At 41.9% G+C, this 20,461-nt stretch overlaps 1 protein-coding gene across 1 annotated transcript in view; it reads right to left on the bottom strand.

Annotated features, from left to right (window-relative positions):
• Nucleotides 1–11,357: 11,357 nt before the first annotated feature.
• Nucleotides 11,358–20,461, bottom strand: part of E2F7 (E2F transcription factor 7) — a 36,292-nt gene continuing 27,188 nt past the window's right edge. The window contains exons 8-13 of the mRNA XM_087814525.1: nucleotides 20,085–20,270; nucleotides 19,527–19,596; nucleotides 17,096–17,594; nucleotides 15,768–16,023; nucleotides 13,790–14,208; nucleotides 11,358–12,435 (exon numbers count right to left, since the gene is read on the bottom strand). Coding sequence (XP_087670651.1) covers nucleotides 12,265–12,435; nucleotides 13,790–14,208; nucleotides 15,768–16,023; nucleotides 17,096–17,594; nucleotides 19,527–19,596; nucleotides 20,085–20,270 — 1,601 coding nt within the window. The 3' untranslated portion in view covers nucleotides 11,358–12,264. The remainder of the gene's footprint in view (nucleotides 12,436–13,789; nucleotides 14,209–15,767; nucleotides 16,024–17,095; nucleotides 17,595–19,526; nucleotides 19,597–20,084; nucleotides 20,271–20,461) is intronic.

Here is a 20,461-nt window from a genome sequence, read left to right as displayed (position 1 = left end):
TCTCTCTCTCCCTTCCACTCACTAAAAACCAGTGGAAAAAATATCCTCAGGTTAAAATGTTTCAAACACAGAGAATAGTACAGATTGACATAACAAAGACACAAGTGCATACATCCCAGAATTACCAACTGTGAATTTAACATCTGCTATATTGACTTCAGATCCCTTTGTTAAAAAAGAAAGAAAACATTGTAGATGCACCCTCGCCAATCCCATCTCATCCCTCTTTTTAAACCCCTACCTTTCTAGAAGTAACCTTATTCTGATGTGTATTCCTTGTGTCTATTCTTTTATGTATTTATTACAAAAGGGCTTTAAAATATACATAATGTAAAATGTACATGTCTTTTGGCAACTTAATTCAGCAGAATATATTTTAGAAATATCCATGTTGATGCATATAGATCTAGTTGGGGTTTTTTTGTTTTTTTGTTTTGTTTGTTTGTTTTTGTTAATCCTCACACAAGGATATTTTTTCCCCATTGCTTTTCAGAGAGTGTAAGGGAGGAAGGGAGGCAGGAGAAGGGAGAGAGAGAGAGAAACATTGATGTGAGAGATACACAGTGGTTGCATGCGCCCCAACTGGGAGTGGGGAGCGAACCGACAACCCAGGTATGTGCCCTTGACTGGGAATTGAACCTGTGACCCCTCAGTGCACGGTCCAATGCTCTAACCACTAAGCTACACTGACCAGGGCTAGATCTAGTTGATTTGTTTAAAGTGCAGTGGAACCTCGAGTCTTGAACTTAATTCATTCTGGAAGGCTGTTTGAGAAGCGATTTGTTTAAAAAATGAATCATTTTTTTCCATTAGAAATAATGTAAATTGAATTAATTCACTACAGAATTAATTGATTCCCTGATTTAACCTTTCTTAGATATAGTACATGTCTAATGTATTGTTTAGTATATAAACAAACACTTCTTTTCTTAAATGTATCGAGCCATCCTCTACTAGCCTTAACCAAATCACTTTCAGCACTCAGTCCAGGGGTGTCTTTCAGGAGATCAGTATGCAGCATCTTCACTTTTTCATATATCACTGCCTCCAAAATGCTGTCACCAGCTGACTGCTTTTCCTTTATCCAAATCAACAGTTTTTCTACCTCTTCAACTGCCTGTGATCATTGTTTCTTTCACACCCTTAGCAGCATTAGCAGTCTTGATGGCCTCTTTAGGTTTTAAAATTGTGCTAATCATCCAATTCTCCAGCAATAAAAGCAAAACAAAAACAAAAACACACACACAAAAATATTCACAGCACAATTTCCTGAGATGTTAACAAGGCAAGGTATGGCTGTAAACTGATTGGCATTCTCTCCTTTGTTTGTGGCCTGAGAGACACTTTTTGTCCTGCTGATATATCAACATGAAAGGGTTGTCAGGTCAAAAACTCAAGTTTTGTTCAACAACTGAGATGTTTTTTCCATGAACAACTTGGTCGAGAACTGAATTGTTTGAGATGGGACATGTTCAAGAACTGAGGTTTGACTGTATTCAACTGCCGTATGTGACACGAATAGACCACAATTTAGCTATGTTGTACTTTTAGTTTCTTTATAGCTTTTTTTGTTACAAAAATGGAATGATAAACACCTTTATATGTTTGTCTGTGTATAAGACAAGAGTTTCTCTAAGATTTATGCCCTCAAAATGATGGAAAAACTTTACCATTGTGGCCTCACAGGGACCTAGCAGGTTTGGTTCAGTGGTTAGAACATTGGCTTGCAAACTGAAGGGTCCTGGGTTCAATTTCGGCCAAGGGCATGTAACTCGACTGCAGGCTTGATCACCAGCTCTGGTCTGGGCACTGTGTGGGAGGCAAACAATTGATATGCTTCTCTCACATCAATGTTTCTCTCTCTCTCTTTCTCCCTTAAAAAAAATAAAATAAAAAATGAAGCTTTATAAATGGTGGATCCAGAGAGGCAGACTTACAGGGAAATGGGACTGTAGCCCAATCCTTTTACAGACGGAAGTTGGTGGGTCTTTTGCCTATTGCTAAAAGAGACGCTAGATTCTGGGACAACAGGTTTTTCAAAGAGAAAAGCAGTTTTTATTCATGAGGCAGCCCAGTGAGCAGATGGGGAGAAAACCCAAATTCATCTCTCAAATAAAGATTTGAGGCAAATTTAAAGGACAGGGGTAAAGAGGGGCCTGTGTATATTTATTAATTCTAACTCAGGAGGACATTCTGATTGGATAGTCTCGGAATGAAGCCATCTAAGGGGAGGAACGTGAAGGGCAGGAGGGAACAAAGTGATTCAGTCTAGCAGAGTTTGGTTGGTCAGTTCTATATGTGTCCACAGTTGGTCTAGGCACCCGAGCTTCCTTGTTGAAGCTCCTTGCTGTTTTCGTCTGTTTGTTTGTTTAACTTACTCTTTATTACCATTCTTCAAACAATACTCTGAGCCAAATACTATTTGGGTACAAATCACTTCTTCTTTCTTTTTTGTCTTTTGTTAGTACAAAGTTTTTATTTCTGTAGTAATATTTATCCTAAGTTTGGTCATTAATAATTTAAACTTTTCTCTTCAGACTCATCAGTAACTTTTGAGAGGGATTTTGACAAATATTTTGGTACCTTAGGTATTCAACTCAAATAAAATTCTATTGTAATAAAAATTATTATTTTCTAGCTGTTACCTTTTTCTTTGTAGCAATAATTTGATAATAGAGCTTCTGTTTAGCAAAAGAATTCTATTAGTTCAATAAAATATCCTGGGACCTCTCCCTTTTTAAAGGGCTTTGAATGGCTACAGTGGCACTGCTGTTTCTTGAGTTCCATGAATCTTGGTTCTGATATGCTCTGGAGGTCAGCTTAGGGTCATTTGTCTGCAAACTGTACCTGCTCAAGCTTCTGAGACCAGTTTGATCTGGCTTGGTCTGGTGGTCTCTGGAGCACTGTGAGGTGACCTGGTGTTGTGTCTGCTGAAAAACACTTTAAAAAAACCAAAACAACAACAACAAAAAAACTAACAAAAAAACACTAGAGAGAGAGAAAAAAAAACCTCATTAGGGTCTGATTTCAGTGTTAGGTCCTATCTGAAACCATCCTCGCAGAGAGAGTGAGAAACAACCTTGTAGGACTTTCCTGGGCCCCTGCGTTGTGTGCAAAGTATTTGAAAGATTATCATCCTAGAAACCTGGCATTTTTCCTTGGGGCTGTGCATGGTATGGTGAGCGGGGGCCTGAGAACCAGCAGACTCAGAGATTCTTTGTGATTGGGTGAGGAAGGCCCAGCAGGGGATGCCAGGGGAGTGGGCTTGGTGTCCAGGGAACTCACAGTGGTTGTCAAAGGGATAACAGAGACCAAAGAGCAGAAGGAAAAAGGTACATCTCAGCTGATGTCGGTTTGAACAGGTAAGGACTGAGAGCCAGCTTGTCCTTCCCCGGGCCCGACGCCTCATGATGGCAGGGAGAGGGAGAGGGCTCTAGTGAAGCTGCTGTTGCTGGTCAGCCTCTGTTTCCTGCTTCTTCCATCCTAACAGAACCAACATTTTGTTCAGGTGTCAGCCCCTCCCTTGCAGAGCCCATGCGCCTCAGTTCCAGGGATGGCTCTAAATGGAATCAAGGCAGTCCCACAGCCCTTGCCAGCAGTTGGTCTAGAAATGGACATTTAACACAATCTGGGCCAATAAGAACTGAGAAGAGATTTTCTGGGAAACTCAGAAGGTTCTTTCTTACTGCTCTGAAAGAACTTTCAAAGAGTTGTTTTCTCTCTTCCTTTGATCTTGGCTGGTGCGGAGCTGTGATTGCTGCATCCTGTGGATAAAACTGACATATGGAGCGAGGCAGAGTAAAAAGGTTGGAGTGAGAGTGGACTGGAGTCATTGTCCTATCTCTGTGCTTCTAGCGGTGTGAGCCAGCAAGGCCCCTTATTGTTTAAGCCTGTCTGAATTATGTTTTTAAATACTCGCTGCTAAAAGCACAGCGTCTAGGGTGGCAGGAAGTGTGTGGGGGGCAGAAGTGGGCTTTGTTGACTGATAGTACTCTGAATTGACTGAAATTAATTTCTGCCACCAGGTAGAACAGAAGCTTAAAATAGGAACTCATTTCAATCGCAGAATATACACAAGCAGGCCTCGCTTTGCTCTGTTCTGATAAGCATGCTTGCCAGTTACCATGGTTTAGTTAAATAACACCAGTCTCCAAGTAGCATGGTTCAAAGTTCAGTTACTATGAAATGATATATCGATTGTGAGTAATTGTGTAAATGTAGAAACTTGGCTGCTCCAGTCCACAAATCACTGCATCAAAAACAGCTGCCAATCGTGACCAAGGGCCAATCACGCCCCTCCTTTAAAGCTGGTTTGCTCACAGGCTTTTCATGCAGATAGCAAAAGCATGTAGTTATGTTGCCTCTGTGCTTCCCAATGATAAAACACATGACATTTTAATAAAATGAATACTGTACTTCTATCTGTGGTTGGGAATTCACATGTGCGAAGGGCCAACTTAAGGTAGACCTAAGGTATCCCCAGATTTCCATTGCAGGTGGTCAGCTCCCCTAAGCCCTGAGTTCGAGGGTTAGTGTCCTTGAGGGAGAGGATTGGCCAACAGAGGGAGCGAAGCGAAGAAGCAGATAGTGGTTGCCCTGGGGGTGAGCAGCACTGGAACACGGGGTGTTAGGAAGGGCATTTGGTGGTGGTGGGGGGGGGTTGTCGACACTGCCACCATTCCAGAGACTCTAGACGTGCAGTTAGAGGAACTCAACAAAGGTGAGTTTATCAACATAAGTGAGGAAAGTGATTGTGATGGAAAGAATGACAATGCCCCAGAGAAAGTGAGGTCTGCAAAAACTTTACATCAAACAGACTCTTGGAGATGGTTCACGGAGTTGAACGCCTACGATTTGGAAGCCGTCCCAAATGTAGGAAAGAGTATAAGAATTCATCCATGGCATAGAATAGATGACCAGTTCTTATCTAATTTATACAATGAGAAGATGAGTACTGTTTAAGCTATTGCTTAACAATACTTGCTAAGTTTTAAAAGAAGAAATAAAATACTTTAATTCTCAATGGTTCTGATGTTTTAAATTACTTTCTAATCAAATATTGGTTTTACTTTATTTTTATTTCCTGAAATATTTATAGTCGGCAGTAAGCGTTTTTAATGTTTTGACACAAAATTTTAACGATCACAGAACAATTGCAATTATGCATCCGTGCTTTTGCACCAGCCATTCCCTCCGCCTAAAATGCTCTCCTCCCACCCCCATTTCCTGTGCTCTACCTGGCGATCTCATATGCATCTTCCCAGACCAGTTCAAATGTTAAGATTACCTTGCACGGTTTCAGCTGGCTGTGCAAAGAGAGGTCTGCCTGTGTCATAAAGTCACCCCTTTTTGCACACTCAAGTTTGTGGTCTATAAAATTCATACATCCTGAAAATGGGATAGGTTTGTGTGGACGACTCCTTCAACATGTTGTTAAAAGATTTTGCCTTAGCTTGATAAGCGGCATGGCTTTGGGCCAAGTGTGCTGGACTGGGATCCTGGGAGCCTTGGGTTCTAGTCTCAGTTTTCTGGTTCAGTAGTTGTATGATCCGGGGTGAGTCACTTAACCCCCTTGCTTTGATTTCCCCTCTGTAAAATAGGTGGGTAAGATGACTTTTTTATGATTGTCGTTTTCACTATTACACATGTCCTCCATTTACCCCTGCTCTGCCCACCTCCACCTAGCCCCCCCAGCCCGGTCCTCCCTCTGGCCGTCACCACACTGTCGTCTTTGTCCATGGATGATGCATATATGTTCTTTGGCTAATCTCTTCACCTTCCTTCACTCAGTCCTCCCAACTTCCTCCCCTCTGGCATCTCTCAGTCTGCTCCATGTATCTGTGCCTCTGGTTCTATTTTGTTCATTAGACCCCACATGTAAGTGAGATCATATGATATGTATTTGTCTTTCTCTGACTGGCTTATTTAGCTTAGCATAATACTCCCCAGGTCCACTCACGCTATCACAAAAGTCCCTTCTTTTTTACAGCCACATAGTATCCCACTTTGTAAATGTACCACAGCTTTTTATCCACTCATTTACTGGTGGGCACTGGAGTTTTTTCAAGTTTTTGGCTATTGTAAATAGCTCTGCTACAAACATAGGTGTGCATATGTTCTTTTTGATTGGTGTATCCAGATTCTTAGGATATATTCCTAGATGTGGGATCAGTGGGTCAAATGGCAGTTCAATTTTTAGTTTTTTGAGGAAACTCCATACTGCTTTCCATAGTGGCTGCCCCAGTCTGCATTCCCACCAGCAGTGCACTAGGGTCCCCTTTCTCCACACCCTCAACAGCACTGTTGTTTGTTGATTTGTTGATGGAGCCATTCTGACAAGTGCAGAGTGGTATCTCATTTCAATTTGCATCTTCTGAAGATTAGTGACGCTGAGCCTTTTTTCATATGTCTCTTGGCCATCTGTATGTCCTCTTTGGAAAAGTGTTCAGTTCTTTGCCCATTTTTTAATTGGATTGTTTGTCTTCCTTTTGTTGAGTTGTATGAGTTCCTTATATATTTTGGATATTAACTCCTTATCAGATGTATCATTGGCAAATATGTTCTCCCATACAGTGGGCTCCCTTTTCATTTTGTTGATGGTGTCTTTTGCTGTGCAGAAGCTTTTTAGGTTGATGTACTCCTATTTGTTTATTTTTTCCTTTGTTTCCCTTGCTCTAGGCTATGGATGGTGAAAATACTGCTACGTGAGATGTCTGAGATTTTACTATGTTTTCTTCTAGGATGTTTATGGTTTCACAACTTACATTTAAGTCTTTTATCCACTTTGAGTTTATTCTTGTGTATGGTGTAAGTTGGTAGTCTAGTTTCTTTCTTTTTTTTGCATGTACCTGTCCAATTTTCCCAACACCATTTATTGAAGAGACTGTCTTTACCCCATTGTATACAAGTGGAAACATACATTGTGTTCATGGATTGGGAGATTAACATCATTGAAATGTCCACACTATCCAAAGCAATCTATATATTCAACTCAATTCCTATTAAAATATCAATGGTATGGTTCATAGATCTAGAATAAATATTCCAAAAATATTTGTGGAACCAAAAAAGACCCCAATAGCCTCAGCAATCTTAAGAAAGAACAAAGTTGGAGGTATCATAATACCTGATATCAAACTGTACTACAAGGCCACAGTAATCAAAACCTCCTGGCACTGGCATAAGAACAGGCATATAGATCAATGGAACAGAACAGAGAGCCCAGAAATCAACCCACACCTTTACAGTCAGTTAATATTTGACAAAGGAGGCAAGAGCATGCAATGCAGTGAGTAAGATGACTTTCAAGGTTCCTTTGGGAACCACATTTCTATAATTCCCTACTATTATTAAAGAGACAGAAAGTGGAATGCTGCCCCCTGCCCCCAAGATTACTTCCACTTGCATAGTAAAAATAATAGTAACAGTAAATGTTTGTTGATTGAGTAAATGACTAAGGATGACTTTGGTGGATGTACATTTTGTGGGAATTGTGAATACAGATATAAATCATCTATGGTCTCTGCCCTTAAGAAGCTAATATTGATTCCTTTTCAGTGAAAACTAAAAATGTTGTAGAGGGTTGTTTAGTGGATTAATTCATTGTTTCTCATGGTACCTTCTGCAGAACCTTGTAAGACGCTCTAAGAAAAAAAACCCACTCGCTATCAAACCAGTTAAATTTATTTTGTATATATATTCCCCCTGCTTAACTTTGTCTTACCAGGATTATCCACTTTTGAGATTTTCTGGGCACGACTGAGGAGACTGGGTGTGTGTATAGGAGAGGCAATCATATTGAAGAAAGACTACCAGTGGGCCATTTCCAAAAGAGGATTTAGATATGAGAATAAAATGAAGAAAACTATTTCAGTTTTAGGTATAATTTCAAAAGCATTTTCAGGTCAGAAAAAACATTGTATCAAAGGAATTTTAACACTAATAATAAATTAACAGCTACCAAAATTTATAAAGATGAGCTATAAAGTGCCATAACAATCATCTAGAATACAAATCTTGGACAGTTAGTGTGTAACTGTTGTAACAGGGTGTGAAATGGGGAGCTCGGCTGCAGCACAAGATAGTAGTAAAAGCTGCATTCCAAAGAGTTGATACAGGAGGTTTTGCAAACCGTTACACAACTGTTGAATCCCTTCACCCCCAGGCCTTGAAAGGTTTGAGCAAATGGAAAAAGGAATGAATTTTGTGGAGACTGCTCTTGAGGCTTATGCTGTGGTGCTGTACCCCTGCCTCCTTAGAGCCACTGCCGGGAGGTGTGGGTGTTGGCTGCCTCCCGCCCCTCCTGCAAATGGAGCGTGCTCCGGTGTGACTCTGGCCCGGGGCACCTAGGGGGTGCGGGGGTGCCAGCAGCTTTGGCACCGAAGGGACGAAGAGGCTGCTGAGTTTGGCTGCGCCTCTACTCCAAGAATCAAGGCACAGGGCACCGATGTGGGCTGATGGTAGTGCCAGCCTGGGGCTGTTCTAATCCTGCCCTCGCTGGGGCTAGAAATCTAGGCAAGCACGCTGAGGAAGGAGAAATGCTCAGCATACAAAGGACTGTGCCCTCCTCTAGTGTAACTGAGTCTCAGGTGCGGTTTTAAATATGTACTCCTCCCACATAATGAATTGAGACTGTCTTTGTAGATTGAAATCATTATAGAACTTCTATTACTTGCGGTAACCAGATAAGTCATAGCACCTAACCTAATGTTCATACAAGGGCAAGTGGGTTGCCCCAGTGACGAGGTTTAAAGACTTGGGAGACAAGTCAGAGCTGCTTTCATGATTACTCCGAGTCCTGACTGTTCAATGCACGGTTTACACCATTAAAGACAACCAAGATGGGGCATATATATTGGCAAATGAATTACACAATATCCTGTCGTAATGTCATCTGCCACTAAATATATGCCAGTAAAATCCTAAACCTGGTGCTGTGTAGAACAAATTGACCCTGGTTTATTTTATGTCTTGTGAGACTAGGAACCGGGGCAAGAAGTGACATGCTAGAAGAGGTCACAGTAAAATAAGCTGAATCTAACTGAACACTGGCAAAGGGGCAAGCCCTGTTGTGGGGTCCTGTAGTTCCTCTGTTCACAATTTTGGGGGCTTCTACTGGGTAGAAGCACCGGACTTCATATTGGGATTCCAAAGCTGTTCTTTTCCCTAGCACCTCACAACCTAGCAGGGGAGATTGACAATGCACATAATTAACTCTGGACATATAATGAGCTAGTGTAAGTCAGATTAAGTCTGCTTGGAAGTTCATTTAAAAGTGAGGGTTATCAATGTAATTTGGCTTTGAACTAAAAGTGGGCACCTGCTGGACTGAGAAGCATTTAACCTTGCAGATATCATGAGATGCTGGGGAGGTGGTCTGCACTCACCTGTGATTCTTATATTGCATAAGCATTTGAATCATCTGGAAGCTCCAAACCTCCAGAGATTCCAACAGAATTCCGAAGCTTAGCAGCACCGTCCTTCCACCCTCCCAAGCTCCCATGTAATTCTGATACAGCAAGTTTTGATGTTTGGGAACCACCAGAAGGTCTCAGGAAAAAGATCTGACTTGGGTTTATGAGGGCCTGTTGGCTATCCTGCAGCTGTTCATGGTTTTCCTGAAAACGGCACACACAAAAAGTTCAACAAACATAACCAACATCTCTTCATTTTTATTGCTGTTTTATAAAGCTTAATATTTTTCTAAAAAAAAGGAATCAGTTTACATGTAGTAAAGGTACAAGTAAACAGCTATAGATAATATAGCCATTAGAAAAAAAAGATGAAAACAAAAGCAGTAAGCAGCAATAAAATTAACACCTACATAAAACTAGCAGTGCAATAGGATAAGCAGAAAGCAGCTTTACAGGGAAAGAAAAAGTTATTTAAATATAGAAGTAGCACCTTACGAAAAGCATTGAGAAATGTAAACTTGGTAGGTAGATTCAAGTATAAAAGTTATACCCCCAACTCTTGTACCAGAATGAAAGGGTTTCACAAACCCTGGACAGGGTAGGGCACGCACCCTCCTCAGTGCCAACTCGGAGCTGCAGCTCCTTAGCAGGATTACCAATGATTATTTTTTTCTCTTAGTAAATTATACAATGATAGACTCAAGATTGCCACTGCTGTGCCACTGCCCCAAACACCCAAGTCTAGCTCAGCAGCTACATTGCCATCGGTTGCTCTGTAAGAAGCAGATCCGTTATTATTATTTTCACATATCACACAGCCACATTGAGTACTGAATACAAAAGGAACTTGTTCATTTTCTGTTGCTAAGCATAGTCGCGGAGTCATGATATTTTCATTTATGGGGCTGCTTCCTAACACCCCTCAAGAACCGTGAATTCTCTGAGGTTTATGTGGTCACATCATGAAAAGACTTTTTAAAAAAGGAAAGTTAAAGTGAAGAACATCTAAGGATAGCGTGGAGAACATCAGTTTTTGTTTTAAGTATAGACCTCTTGAGTGAACATATTTTGGGGAGTCTAGAGTACGGCAGATCTAAACTGCAGCGCCCTGTGCAGGTTTATACGCCAGGATTCCTGAAAAGGGCCTACTTTTATTTGTTCCGAGAGGGAACCCATAATATTCATTTAAGGTAATCATTACCATGCAATTGTTGATGACTGAACACCTTTACCTGTTCAACTCTAGAGAAGGTTGTAAAAAAGGGAGAAAAATAGCATCTTGTAAACTTTAAAAGTTTAGTGTTAATAACAATTTTATATAGTAGCAAATTTACTTAGTCTGACTAATATTATCCTGTAGTTGATATAAAGCTACTTTATGCAGACTCCCAGAGTCTCTTAAATTAATATTTTTATTCTTTCATAGAACATTTTATTGGGTCCAAAAATAAAAATAAAAACCTACAGCAAGATTCCAAATCTAAGATAGAAATTTTTAAAAAGAGAAAGGAATAAAGAAAGGAAGGAGGGAAGGAAAGCAGGAAGGGAGGGAGACATTTATTCTGAGGAGACAAGAGCGAGGTAAGTATCAATAAATCTAGGGGTACAAAGATCTAGTTTGGCTATTTACTGAAACCCTGAAGTAATATGGTTGACAAAGGGATACTGCCTAACAGTTTCCAGAATTGCAGTCACGCTAAAACAATAAGCCCCTGTGTTCACCGAGCCTGCTTTTCAGTCCTCTGAAAAATAACTGATTTGAATACTCTTAGATACTTATCATCTGTCCACTTTCCTCTTACCCTCCCAAATTGAAGGAAAAAAGTAAAAGAAAAAAGAATCACCTACTGTCCTATTATCAATGTCTACATTAGCTCTTCAAAATTCTGCCAAAAGATCCCACTCAGGTTCCAATTTTCCATACAATTACTTTCCACTATCCTGATTTATTCAATAAACAGCAATTGTTAGAAGGAATCCATACCTGATACTCTACAGTTAACATTTAAATTAAAAAAAAACCCACCCACAGGGGCATGTAGTGAAGGAAAGTGAACATGGTAGGGTTTTTTTCCAGTTACTGAGAACCAGCGATCAGGCTGCTGGAGTTCATCTGAGTTCTCATGCCCAGACAGGGTTATTTAGCACAGTTCATTGTAGTGAGGTGTGCCATTCACAGTTATTTTGGTCTTGACATTCTGTCATGTGTACCAAAATTATCCACATTATCACTAGGTTGTAAAGTAAGTGCAGGGCAAATTACAGGAAAAAAGTACAAACATTCAAGTAGTCATACCCTGAAAAGCATGTGTTGCTGTACTTGTAAACTTTTTGCACTAAGTCCCACTTCAGGAACAAAATAAATAACACCGTAGGATTCACAGCTGAAGCTGTCTTCCTGATGAAGCCTAAGGAAGCAGTAGCTTTTTTAAACTGCAGGAAGGAAGGTTCTCTCACCACAGATCACTCAGGGTGAGTGGGAATACACGTCAAGAATGCTCACCCTGGTTAAGTGCTAGACAGGCCCCACCGCTAGGAAACCCACAAGGCTCCAGTAGCCCGTTCAGATCTACTTCCAGCAATAAGACAATTCTCGGAGCAAAACCACAAGTCAGCCTGTGCTTTCACTGCAACACCAGGCACAGAGTCTGGACTCTCACTGGTAATAAATGCACAGTTAATACCAATACTTTCAGGAAAACAGACGGTGATGGGGAGATAACATTAGGACAGTGGATGGAAGAGGAAGGAGGCGCGAGGTGTGCATTCCGCTCCCGCTCCGGGTCTAGAACATGGCCTGGGACACAGGGACAGTCAGGTGGCCTGACCCCGCCCCCGGCAGAGTGCCAAGTTAGTCGGCCCCGCTGCTGGGTATTTCGAGTCTCCTCTGCGCTGAGCTGGCGTTTTGGGACTGCTTGCTCTCTCTTTTCCTAAGGACACGGTCTCCAAGGCTGCCAGGCGTCTTGAAGAATGTCTCCCGATGTGTGTGTCGGGTGCTCTTGGGGGTCGCTGGAGTTGGTGACTACAAAAGAATAAGAAGAGTAAAGAAAAGCAGAAGTGAAGGCAAATTGTTCTCAGTCTCTGAACTGGAAGCCCTGCCCTGTGTCATTATGATTCCTGGGCAGGTGTTCCCACCTCTGTGCTTTTCTATCACATTCATCTGATTTATCTCAACACGTATCAAAATTGGGAATTAACTTATTTATTTTGTATGCAGAAAGGCAGCCGAGCAAAGAGTTTATAAGCAGGGCATCCAGAGCCAGGGTCTGGGCTCTGCCATAATTAGCTTTATGATCTTGGGCAAAAGACTTAACCAGTATGTCCCTCAGTTTCTTCATCCATACAATGGGGATGACAAAAGTACTGACTTCAGAGGGTTGTAAAAACTAAGCAATATAATACTGATAAAGCACTTTAGAGCATGCTAGGCAAATAGTAAGTATATGTGTCTTGGCTCTTTTTGTTTACTAATATTTACCCTCTCCTGTTAACTGTTAAGTATTTATCCACTTATCGTGCTCTAAAAGGGCAGGGACTATTATCCTGTTTACTGTTATATCGTCACTGCCTAGGTCAGTGCCTGGCACACAATTGGTGATCAAAAAGCATATGTTAAGTTATAATCACCTTGTTTAAAAACTAACATGTTTATTTCAACGTCTACCAAACTTCTTAGGCTCTGAATAATCTGTTTAAAACAGTTTTGACTGCAACATAACTCCTTCTTTGGGAGAGAAAGTAATCACTCTGAACAATGCTTAATGTATGACAGGAATTCAACAAGTACTTATGGACTGAAATATAAATGGAGTTTGGGGGGGAAAACAGTACTGAAAAATTTATATTGATCATATACATTTATATGTGTACATTTACACATACTTTATGAGTGTGTGTATATAGATGTGTGTGTGTATATATATTTATCCACCAACTCCTATACAATGCATTTTAAGAAATGACAGATGCTAAAAATCTTTACATCGGTATCAAGACTTCCGCTTCCCTTGTTTCTTTACCTGTACAATTAAAATTCAGGGTGGTCTCCTTTATGGACCTAATGGACTGAAAGCTTGGAGAATCTGAATATTCAGCATTCGTCAAAAGTTTATCTGAACTAAGCCTAAAATAAATTCCTTTAATTTAATAAAACTAAAAAACATTTTTATCTTTAAAGCATGTTCTCCTGCTTTAGGCCTTGGTGCTTCATAAAATAAGCAGGTGACTCTGGGTCTGTAATGGAGACTGGGAGAACCTGACCGGAGCCACTGTCCTACAGTCAGGTGACTAAAACCAACGGTAATTCAGTGCGCACACACCTGTCCAAGAGGGATGAGCCCTCTTGTGCCAAACTAAAAGGAAATTTCAGGACTCACCTGCTCTAGTTTTACCACAGAGACAGGATGTCCCTCATAAACCGGGGATTCGGGCTGGATGACATGGGATCTGGACACCACAGGATTCTGGTTAAGTGAGTGTGGACCCTGGAGTGGAGGGTCTACAGAAGGGAGTGTTGAGGAGTTTGGATTCACCATGGCTGCAGGGCCGATGAGAAGATGAGGCGTGGATCTGAGGCCTGGCAAGCTGAAATTCACAGGTCCCGAGTTTGGGACAGTGCCAGGAGCAGGGGAAACCGGCCCAGCCATTGTGGGAGAGTAGAGAACAGGAAACGGGCCCAGTGTTGAAGATGGTAGGACCATGCAAGGGACACCAAGGGAGGGCAGCTGACCCGAAGGTGGTCCCATAGCATGAGGAGTCTGATTGCCAGGCAAGAGCACGCTCAGACCATTTAATCCTGAAACAGAAGCAGAACAAGGCAAAAGTCAGCACAACATGAAGATACCACTCAAGCTCGCACTCCTCAGGGCCCTTGCAAATGGGAGCCCACAGTGAACCATCTCCACCTAAGCGGTCAACCCCCCTCTGTCCTCTCCCAGTCCTGCACCGCTTCTTCGCAGCAGAAATCCCCCATATTCCTGTGTGAGAATCTGGTGGAGGCCTGTGTCTCCTGAGAGGGTTTTTAAATGTGAGGGCCACTGAATACAAATGGAGGAGGAACATGAGTTTGGATGGGAAAAACTGTATCTTTACTTCTACAAACTTCTAACTGAAACTTATATTTCCCTCAGTTAAGACCACAGGCAATACATCACAACAGTATTAACAGTACTTTGACTTTGTCACTAGAAAAAAGCAAAGGTATATTCATAGAACATTATAGCTATGGCAGATTGCTGAATAGACTGTTAGGCTCATCACAACTCTGAAATTACGAGAGTGTTGGATTTTTTTGTCACATCTTTTTATTACTATATTTTTAAAAAACCATTTTTCTAACTGGATTTCAATATAATTGGCTTACTTTGTAATTCCTGTGCTCTCTGCATTTGTAAATGTACTAAGGAGGAATCCACGGGCTGCACCACAGTGGCAAGGGGTCCATGGCCCCGAAAAAGCTAACGATCCTTGTGCTGGGCTGTCGTTTGTATTCAGCAGGGGCTGAGTCTGTTTTTTGTTCAGTGCATCCGTAACACTATCATGCTTAAATTCTCAAAAAATATTTGCTGAAAGAATAAAGGATGTTTTCTAGAGGGGTGAATAATAACCAATACCCACCTAGCCTGTAAAGCAGACAAGGAATTGAGGAAAATCAATTTAAGTCTCTTTGCATCAAGAGCAGCTTCATGTACCTGGTATATATCTTGTAAGTTAGGTATCTATTACATTTCAGCTTTATTTCAAAATAGTAAGAGAATTTATCGAGTCCTACTAAGAGTTAGGCACTGTTATTCTAAATGCTTTAGATGTATTATCTTATTAAATTTAATTTAATTTCCACAGCACACCCTCCCCGCCATGAAGCAGGTGCTATGATTACTGCTCTTTTACCAACGAGGATGGTCTTAAGTTCACAAAGCTAACAAGTGCTGCAGCCCTGGCCCTGGCCCAGTCACATGCTCAGTCCTCCCGGACATTCCGGAGATCAGCATTCTAGGTGCACAAAGTGGCCGACTGGTTCATAGTGCCACACCGAACCGATGCTAACCCCAGCTGAATTACAAAAATAGAGTCATTTTTTGAATCCGTAGTGTTTTAGCAAATAAAGTTTAATGCATTTTTTTTTTTAAAAAATCACCTGCCATAATTATTTTCCCGTTATCCTCGAGGATGGTGAAAGTGTAAAGTAGCCTCTCCCTTCCTTTCCTCAATGGAGGAAACCAGAGGGCTAAGAGTAAAATGACTCAGAGGCTCATCGATGAACCGCTTTGGTCAGGTGACCCAGACCAAGATTTAAAAATCCATCAGATGATCAGACTACCCCAAGGGACTTTAAGACATGATGACATCCCTTACCGGCCGGTGACTGTACATAAAGACATTGCAGCAAAGAGGGCTCCTTGGTGCCTTCATTTTCCTTGGAGGGCTTTTCAATCTCTGCATTTCTGGAAAGATTCCCCCAGTCAGCAGAAACGAAGCTGTTTGCTGTAGCCTTTCCCCAAACTTCCTTTGCAGTAGGGAGCTGGCTATTCATGTGCATGTCTTCAAGGGGCACAGACCCCCTCGTACCCAGCATCTTGGGAGAGGCAATGTCTCTGTAATCTGAGGATTTCTAAGCACAACCAAACCAGGAATGAGAGAAGCAAGTCAAAATCCCAGTAGCAAATATTAAAATAACAGCTTAATCAAAAAAGCTAACATATAAGCAGAAAGGTCAAACACAGCTGTGCACCACAGGGATGTGTTTATGTCAGTTGTCTCAGTCATTTTACAGGAGTGACCTGAAAAATCAATGTCACATCTCGAGCATAGAAATTATCACAGGTTAGGTAACAATAGAAAACTGGCCATGGTGTTCAGACTGTGAAATGAATTTCTGAGCTGCTAACACAGAAAGGGTGCCAATACCACAGTCTTTTAGGGGCCTGATAAAAACTGCAGGGGGGCCCAAAGCTGTCTTGGTCACCTAAGGCATATACCAGTCATCTTTCAGTTCTGTTCTACAACAGAGCTATATACACACTTAGCAAAAGTCACTCTGGCAGGGGAAAAGGTATTAATTAATGAACCAATTCCCATGAAGTGTGCCTGGCTGATCCACACAACCCACTGTTAATGACAGTGCTCCTGCTTTCTGAGTTTCCCTGGTCACGTCACAGTGACCTCTGAGTGGCTACTAAGCGGGAGACATGGGCAGCTCATGTTTTTGTTCATTTTGTGGCCAGGGAAACAGGCTCTCTGAGCAGAGACGAAAACTGACCGAGCAGACTCTGAAAGTCAAACAGCATCTACATTCCTGACTCTGGAACTTGGCTGTGTCCTGGATTAAAATTATTTCAGGGATCTCGACATATTTAAAACAGAAGTATGGCAAAAAGACTGGGAGGGACTCTACAAGCATGTTAAAAGCGATTGCCTCTATGTGGTGGCACTATGGGTAGGTTTTTTCCCTTTAAACTTATCATTTTATATGAAGTGTGACTTTTCTAAAAACCACTTTACTTACAGTACTATTTTATGGTAAGATTTTTTGGGAAAGCTAGTTCAGGGCTTAATTATACAAGTGACATATGAAACACCTCACATTCTAGACTCAGTGGCTTATTAACATCTGTGTGGCCTTATTAGGAAGAAGCTCTCGGTTAACGGGACATCACTAAACACGTCCACCCGGGCTCCCTTACCTTGGGCATGACAAGAGCTAGAGGGCCGTCTTCGTGGTCCCTGGCTTGTCTTTTGGCGGCCGGCTCCTCCTGCTGCGGCGTCCTCTCCTCACTGAGGCGCTTCTGGGCTGCAGGTGTGGCTGAGCGCTCTGCTGCTGCCGGGACCTCTGAGCTTCTGCTGTCCATCTCGGACCCGGGCCCTGGGGACGGTCCCTCCTGCAGGCTCCCATAGAGCATGAACAGAGAGGTGGAGGGCACGTACAACAAGGGTTGGCCGGCCAGCAGGGCTGGCTTCAGGCTCTCCACATCTGAGGCTCCGGAAGCGAGAGAGAAACCCACTTGTCCGTTCAGGCCATTCTGTATGGAGAGGGCCTGCAAGTCCATCTGAGGCACGGACAAGGCCTGGTGGGCTGAAGGGTTAACACAGCACTCGGAGTCCACAGGGTGGACAGGGAAGGGAGCGGCGGCACCCAGGCTGCTCGAGGGAAGCATCGCTCTCTTACTCTCAGAGGGTTTCCCCCTGTAATAAAGAGACAAAGCGGGAACCACTGAGTTATTTAGCACAGTCTACCACCTCCTGACTGCTTTTCTGGAGACGTACCAAAGCAGGAGTGAGATTGTACTGCCCAGGCTGATGTTAAAGTGTATCCCCTGAACACACACTAGCTAACCTAACCACAGAGACGGACAACCAGGTATAACCGGGATGGACAGTTAGGGACGGGGGAGCTGCCGTGGGAGTTGCTCTGGGCGGATCTCGGGTTAGAGCGAATACTGGCTCCTCACCTGCTGCTTCCACATCTGTTATCAGTTACCCAGCACGTACCCCTTACCAGGCACACAGATACTACAATAATTAGCATAATATTATAATAATTAACATAATCACTATATTGATAGCCACTCTTATTCCCCCTGTTTACTAGGGAGCAACACTGAGGTTCAGAGACTAAACAACCTGCTGAAGGTCACCCAGCTGGGCCTCACACTGTCACTGTGAGAGATCCTGGGTGCATAAGAGACAGGACCAGACTTTGATTTCAAGGACACATCTCATTTGTCTCAAATCCACTGTGAGATAAAGGAAGTGGGCAGTGAGTAAGAAACTTAGCTACAAAATTGTCCCATTCTGCTCAATATTACTATAGAATTTTTAGGCAACACACATTCAAAATTAAGGCTCATCAATATGTGAGATTATAAAAAATGTCTGGCTTTTTATACAGAAAAATTTTCAAATATTGAAACATGTTTATGTGTTCAGTATATTTGTGGAAATAGATGAGGAAACTCCTTTTAAGACTCCTTTTGGAACCAGTAAACAGGGGACAGGGATTTCTCGAAACCTTTCTGATGGAATCGCTGGCTGAGACCTGTATTGCCCACATCTCATTGTCCACTGTGCTGCTGGGAATAACCCTGAGTGCACTGGGCTAGAGATGAGTAACCTCTCAGCCACAGCCCCCTCTAAGTCATCCCAATTACTCAGCTCTGTGAAACTCAATGTGTCCAGAGTCCTACCTCCAGCCATCTACCGTCAACTCTCCACCTTCACCACTATCACCATCACCCGAGACCCAGGTGATGACTTCTTTGTGATGACTTTCTACTCTGGTAGGTCTTAGGTCTTGCTGACTCACCATCTTACACTGCTTTCCATCTCCGGCTGACCTGGCTCAGGCCTGAACCACAGACCAGAATGACTGCACATGTTCTGCTCTGCGATACGCTCACCTGGAGAGCCTTCTCTACTTTCAGTCCCACCTGTAGAAAGCAGCCAAAATGGTCTTCCCCAGTGAATGTGGAACAACTCTGTACTGTTGGTCTCATAAATACAAACTCCTCTACCTGGGCTTCAAAGCTTTTTGCCAACTTGACCTGTTTACCTCCAACACCCCAAGCTTTTCTTCTGAATGAGATTTCCTTTTACTATCCTATTTGGATAAATTGTTATTGATAATCAGCTTATTATCCCCCAACTCCATGACCCTTCCCACTTCTATTGTTAAAAACTTGTCTTCTTTAGCATTTCCCCTGCCTCCTTTGGTGATATGTGATTTCTGTAAAATGAAGATAACAGTACCAACTTCCAAAGACTGCTGTGATTAGATGAGTTAATATACATAGAACTTTTGAACAGTACCTTGTAGACATGTTACAATGATGACAAAGGGACTCACGAACTATGATGCATCATTTCTCAGTGTCACACTAGTAGTGATTTATCTTTTTTCAATGTGTTTTATTTTTCCCCCCCTATATGCTTCAGTTTAGGGGTTAAATTTTTTGTACTTTTGTGTCCCTGATGCTACACCCTGAACAGTGTTTTGCACAATGGGAAAGCTAACAAACTTAAATTTACCTTTTGATGGGTGGCATTTCAACTTAGTCAAAGTTAACACTCAGAAATAGTAAAGAATACACCTGGAGTTTTTCAAAGACTACTACTTACTGTGAATTGTCTTCTGTTTTCTGTTGGTAAATAGCTGCCAGACTTCCAATTTCTAAGAAGCCACCTGGTCCTATAAAGGAAAATAAAGGTCTAACAAATATAGCAAGAGACTTATACATACCAATTATATACAGCAGGACTCATTATTCACAGCTCAGGGATAATAAGACCATCTCAAATGCACTCTGGTTTTGATTCAAAGAAATTTTCAGAAGCTATCTGTTAATGGCAAATTCAGGTCTCATTGAGAATTGGTAAGAAAAAAACAAAACAAGTGTTGCTTTGTACGCTGAATGAATTTTTGAGATGCATCAAACAGGCCAACCAAGGCAAGCTAATTGATCTTCAAGGCTGACTAGGATCAATGTCAAGAAATGGGGCCACGTTCATACCCCGTGAAGTTACCAACTCTTCTACCCCCAGTAACTGTTTCACTTCAGGTAAATGAAAAAACAGGCAGGGGATAGAGTCAGCTCCATTTAAAGTGTCAATGCACGGGTAAGGCTACAATGACATGGATTGATGGATTCCATGGATTATGCAAAGGCAGATATATACCTTGTTCCTCTCTGGCAGGGCTGCTGGGTTCTGAGTTCACATTCCTGTGAATCCTCTCAGAAGCCTGAACTGTGTTAAAAGAACCATGTCGGGCCAGCTTCTGTTTTGCACAGACTTGAACTTTGCTATATGTTTCTCTTTTCAATTCTGGTAACACAGATGTAGAAACATCCACTAGTTCTTCATCTAAATAAACGAGAGATTTTACAGTGTTGTTATTACAGCTATAATTCCGGGTAGTTTTACCCTTTTTAAGATATGGCTATGCGAGCCTATAACTGTAATGGAGCTACCCTATAAATTAAAAACTAACACATTCAAAGGAATTTTATAAGCCCATCTCAAAGCCCAATTTCTTTCGATGTAGATTTTTTTTT

This window comes from Miniopterus natalensis, chromosome 2 (assembly GCF_054644295.1).
Source record: "Miniopterus natalensis isolate mMinNat1 chromosome 2, mMinNat1.hap1, whole genome shotgun sequence".
In the NCBI taxonomy this organism is placed as follows: Eukaryota; Metazoa; Chordata; class Mammalia; order Chiroptera; family Miniopteridae; genus Miniopterus; species Miniopterus natalensis.
This window is presented reverse-complemented; position numbering and strand designations above follow the sequence as displayed.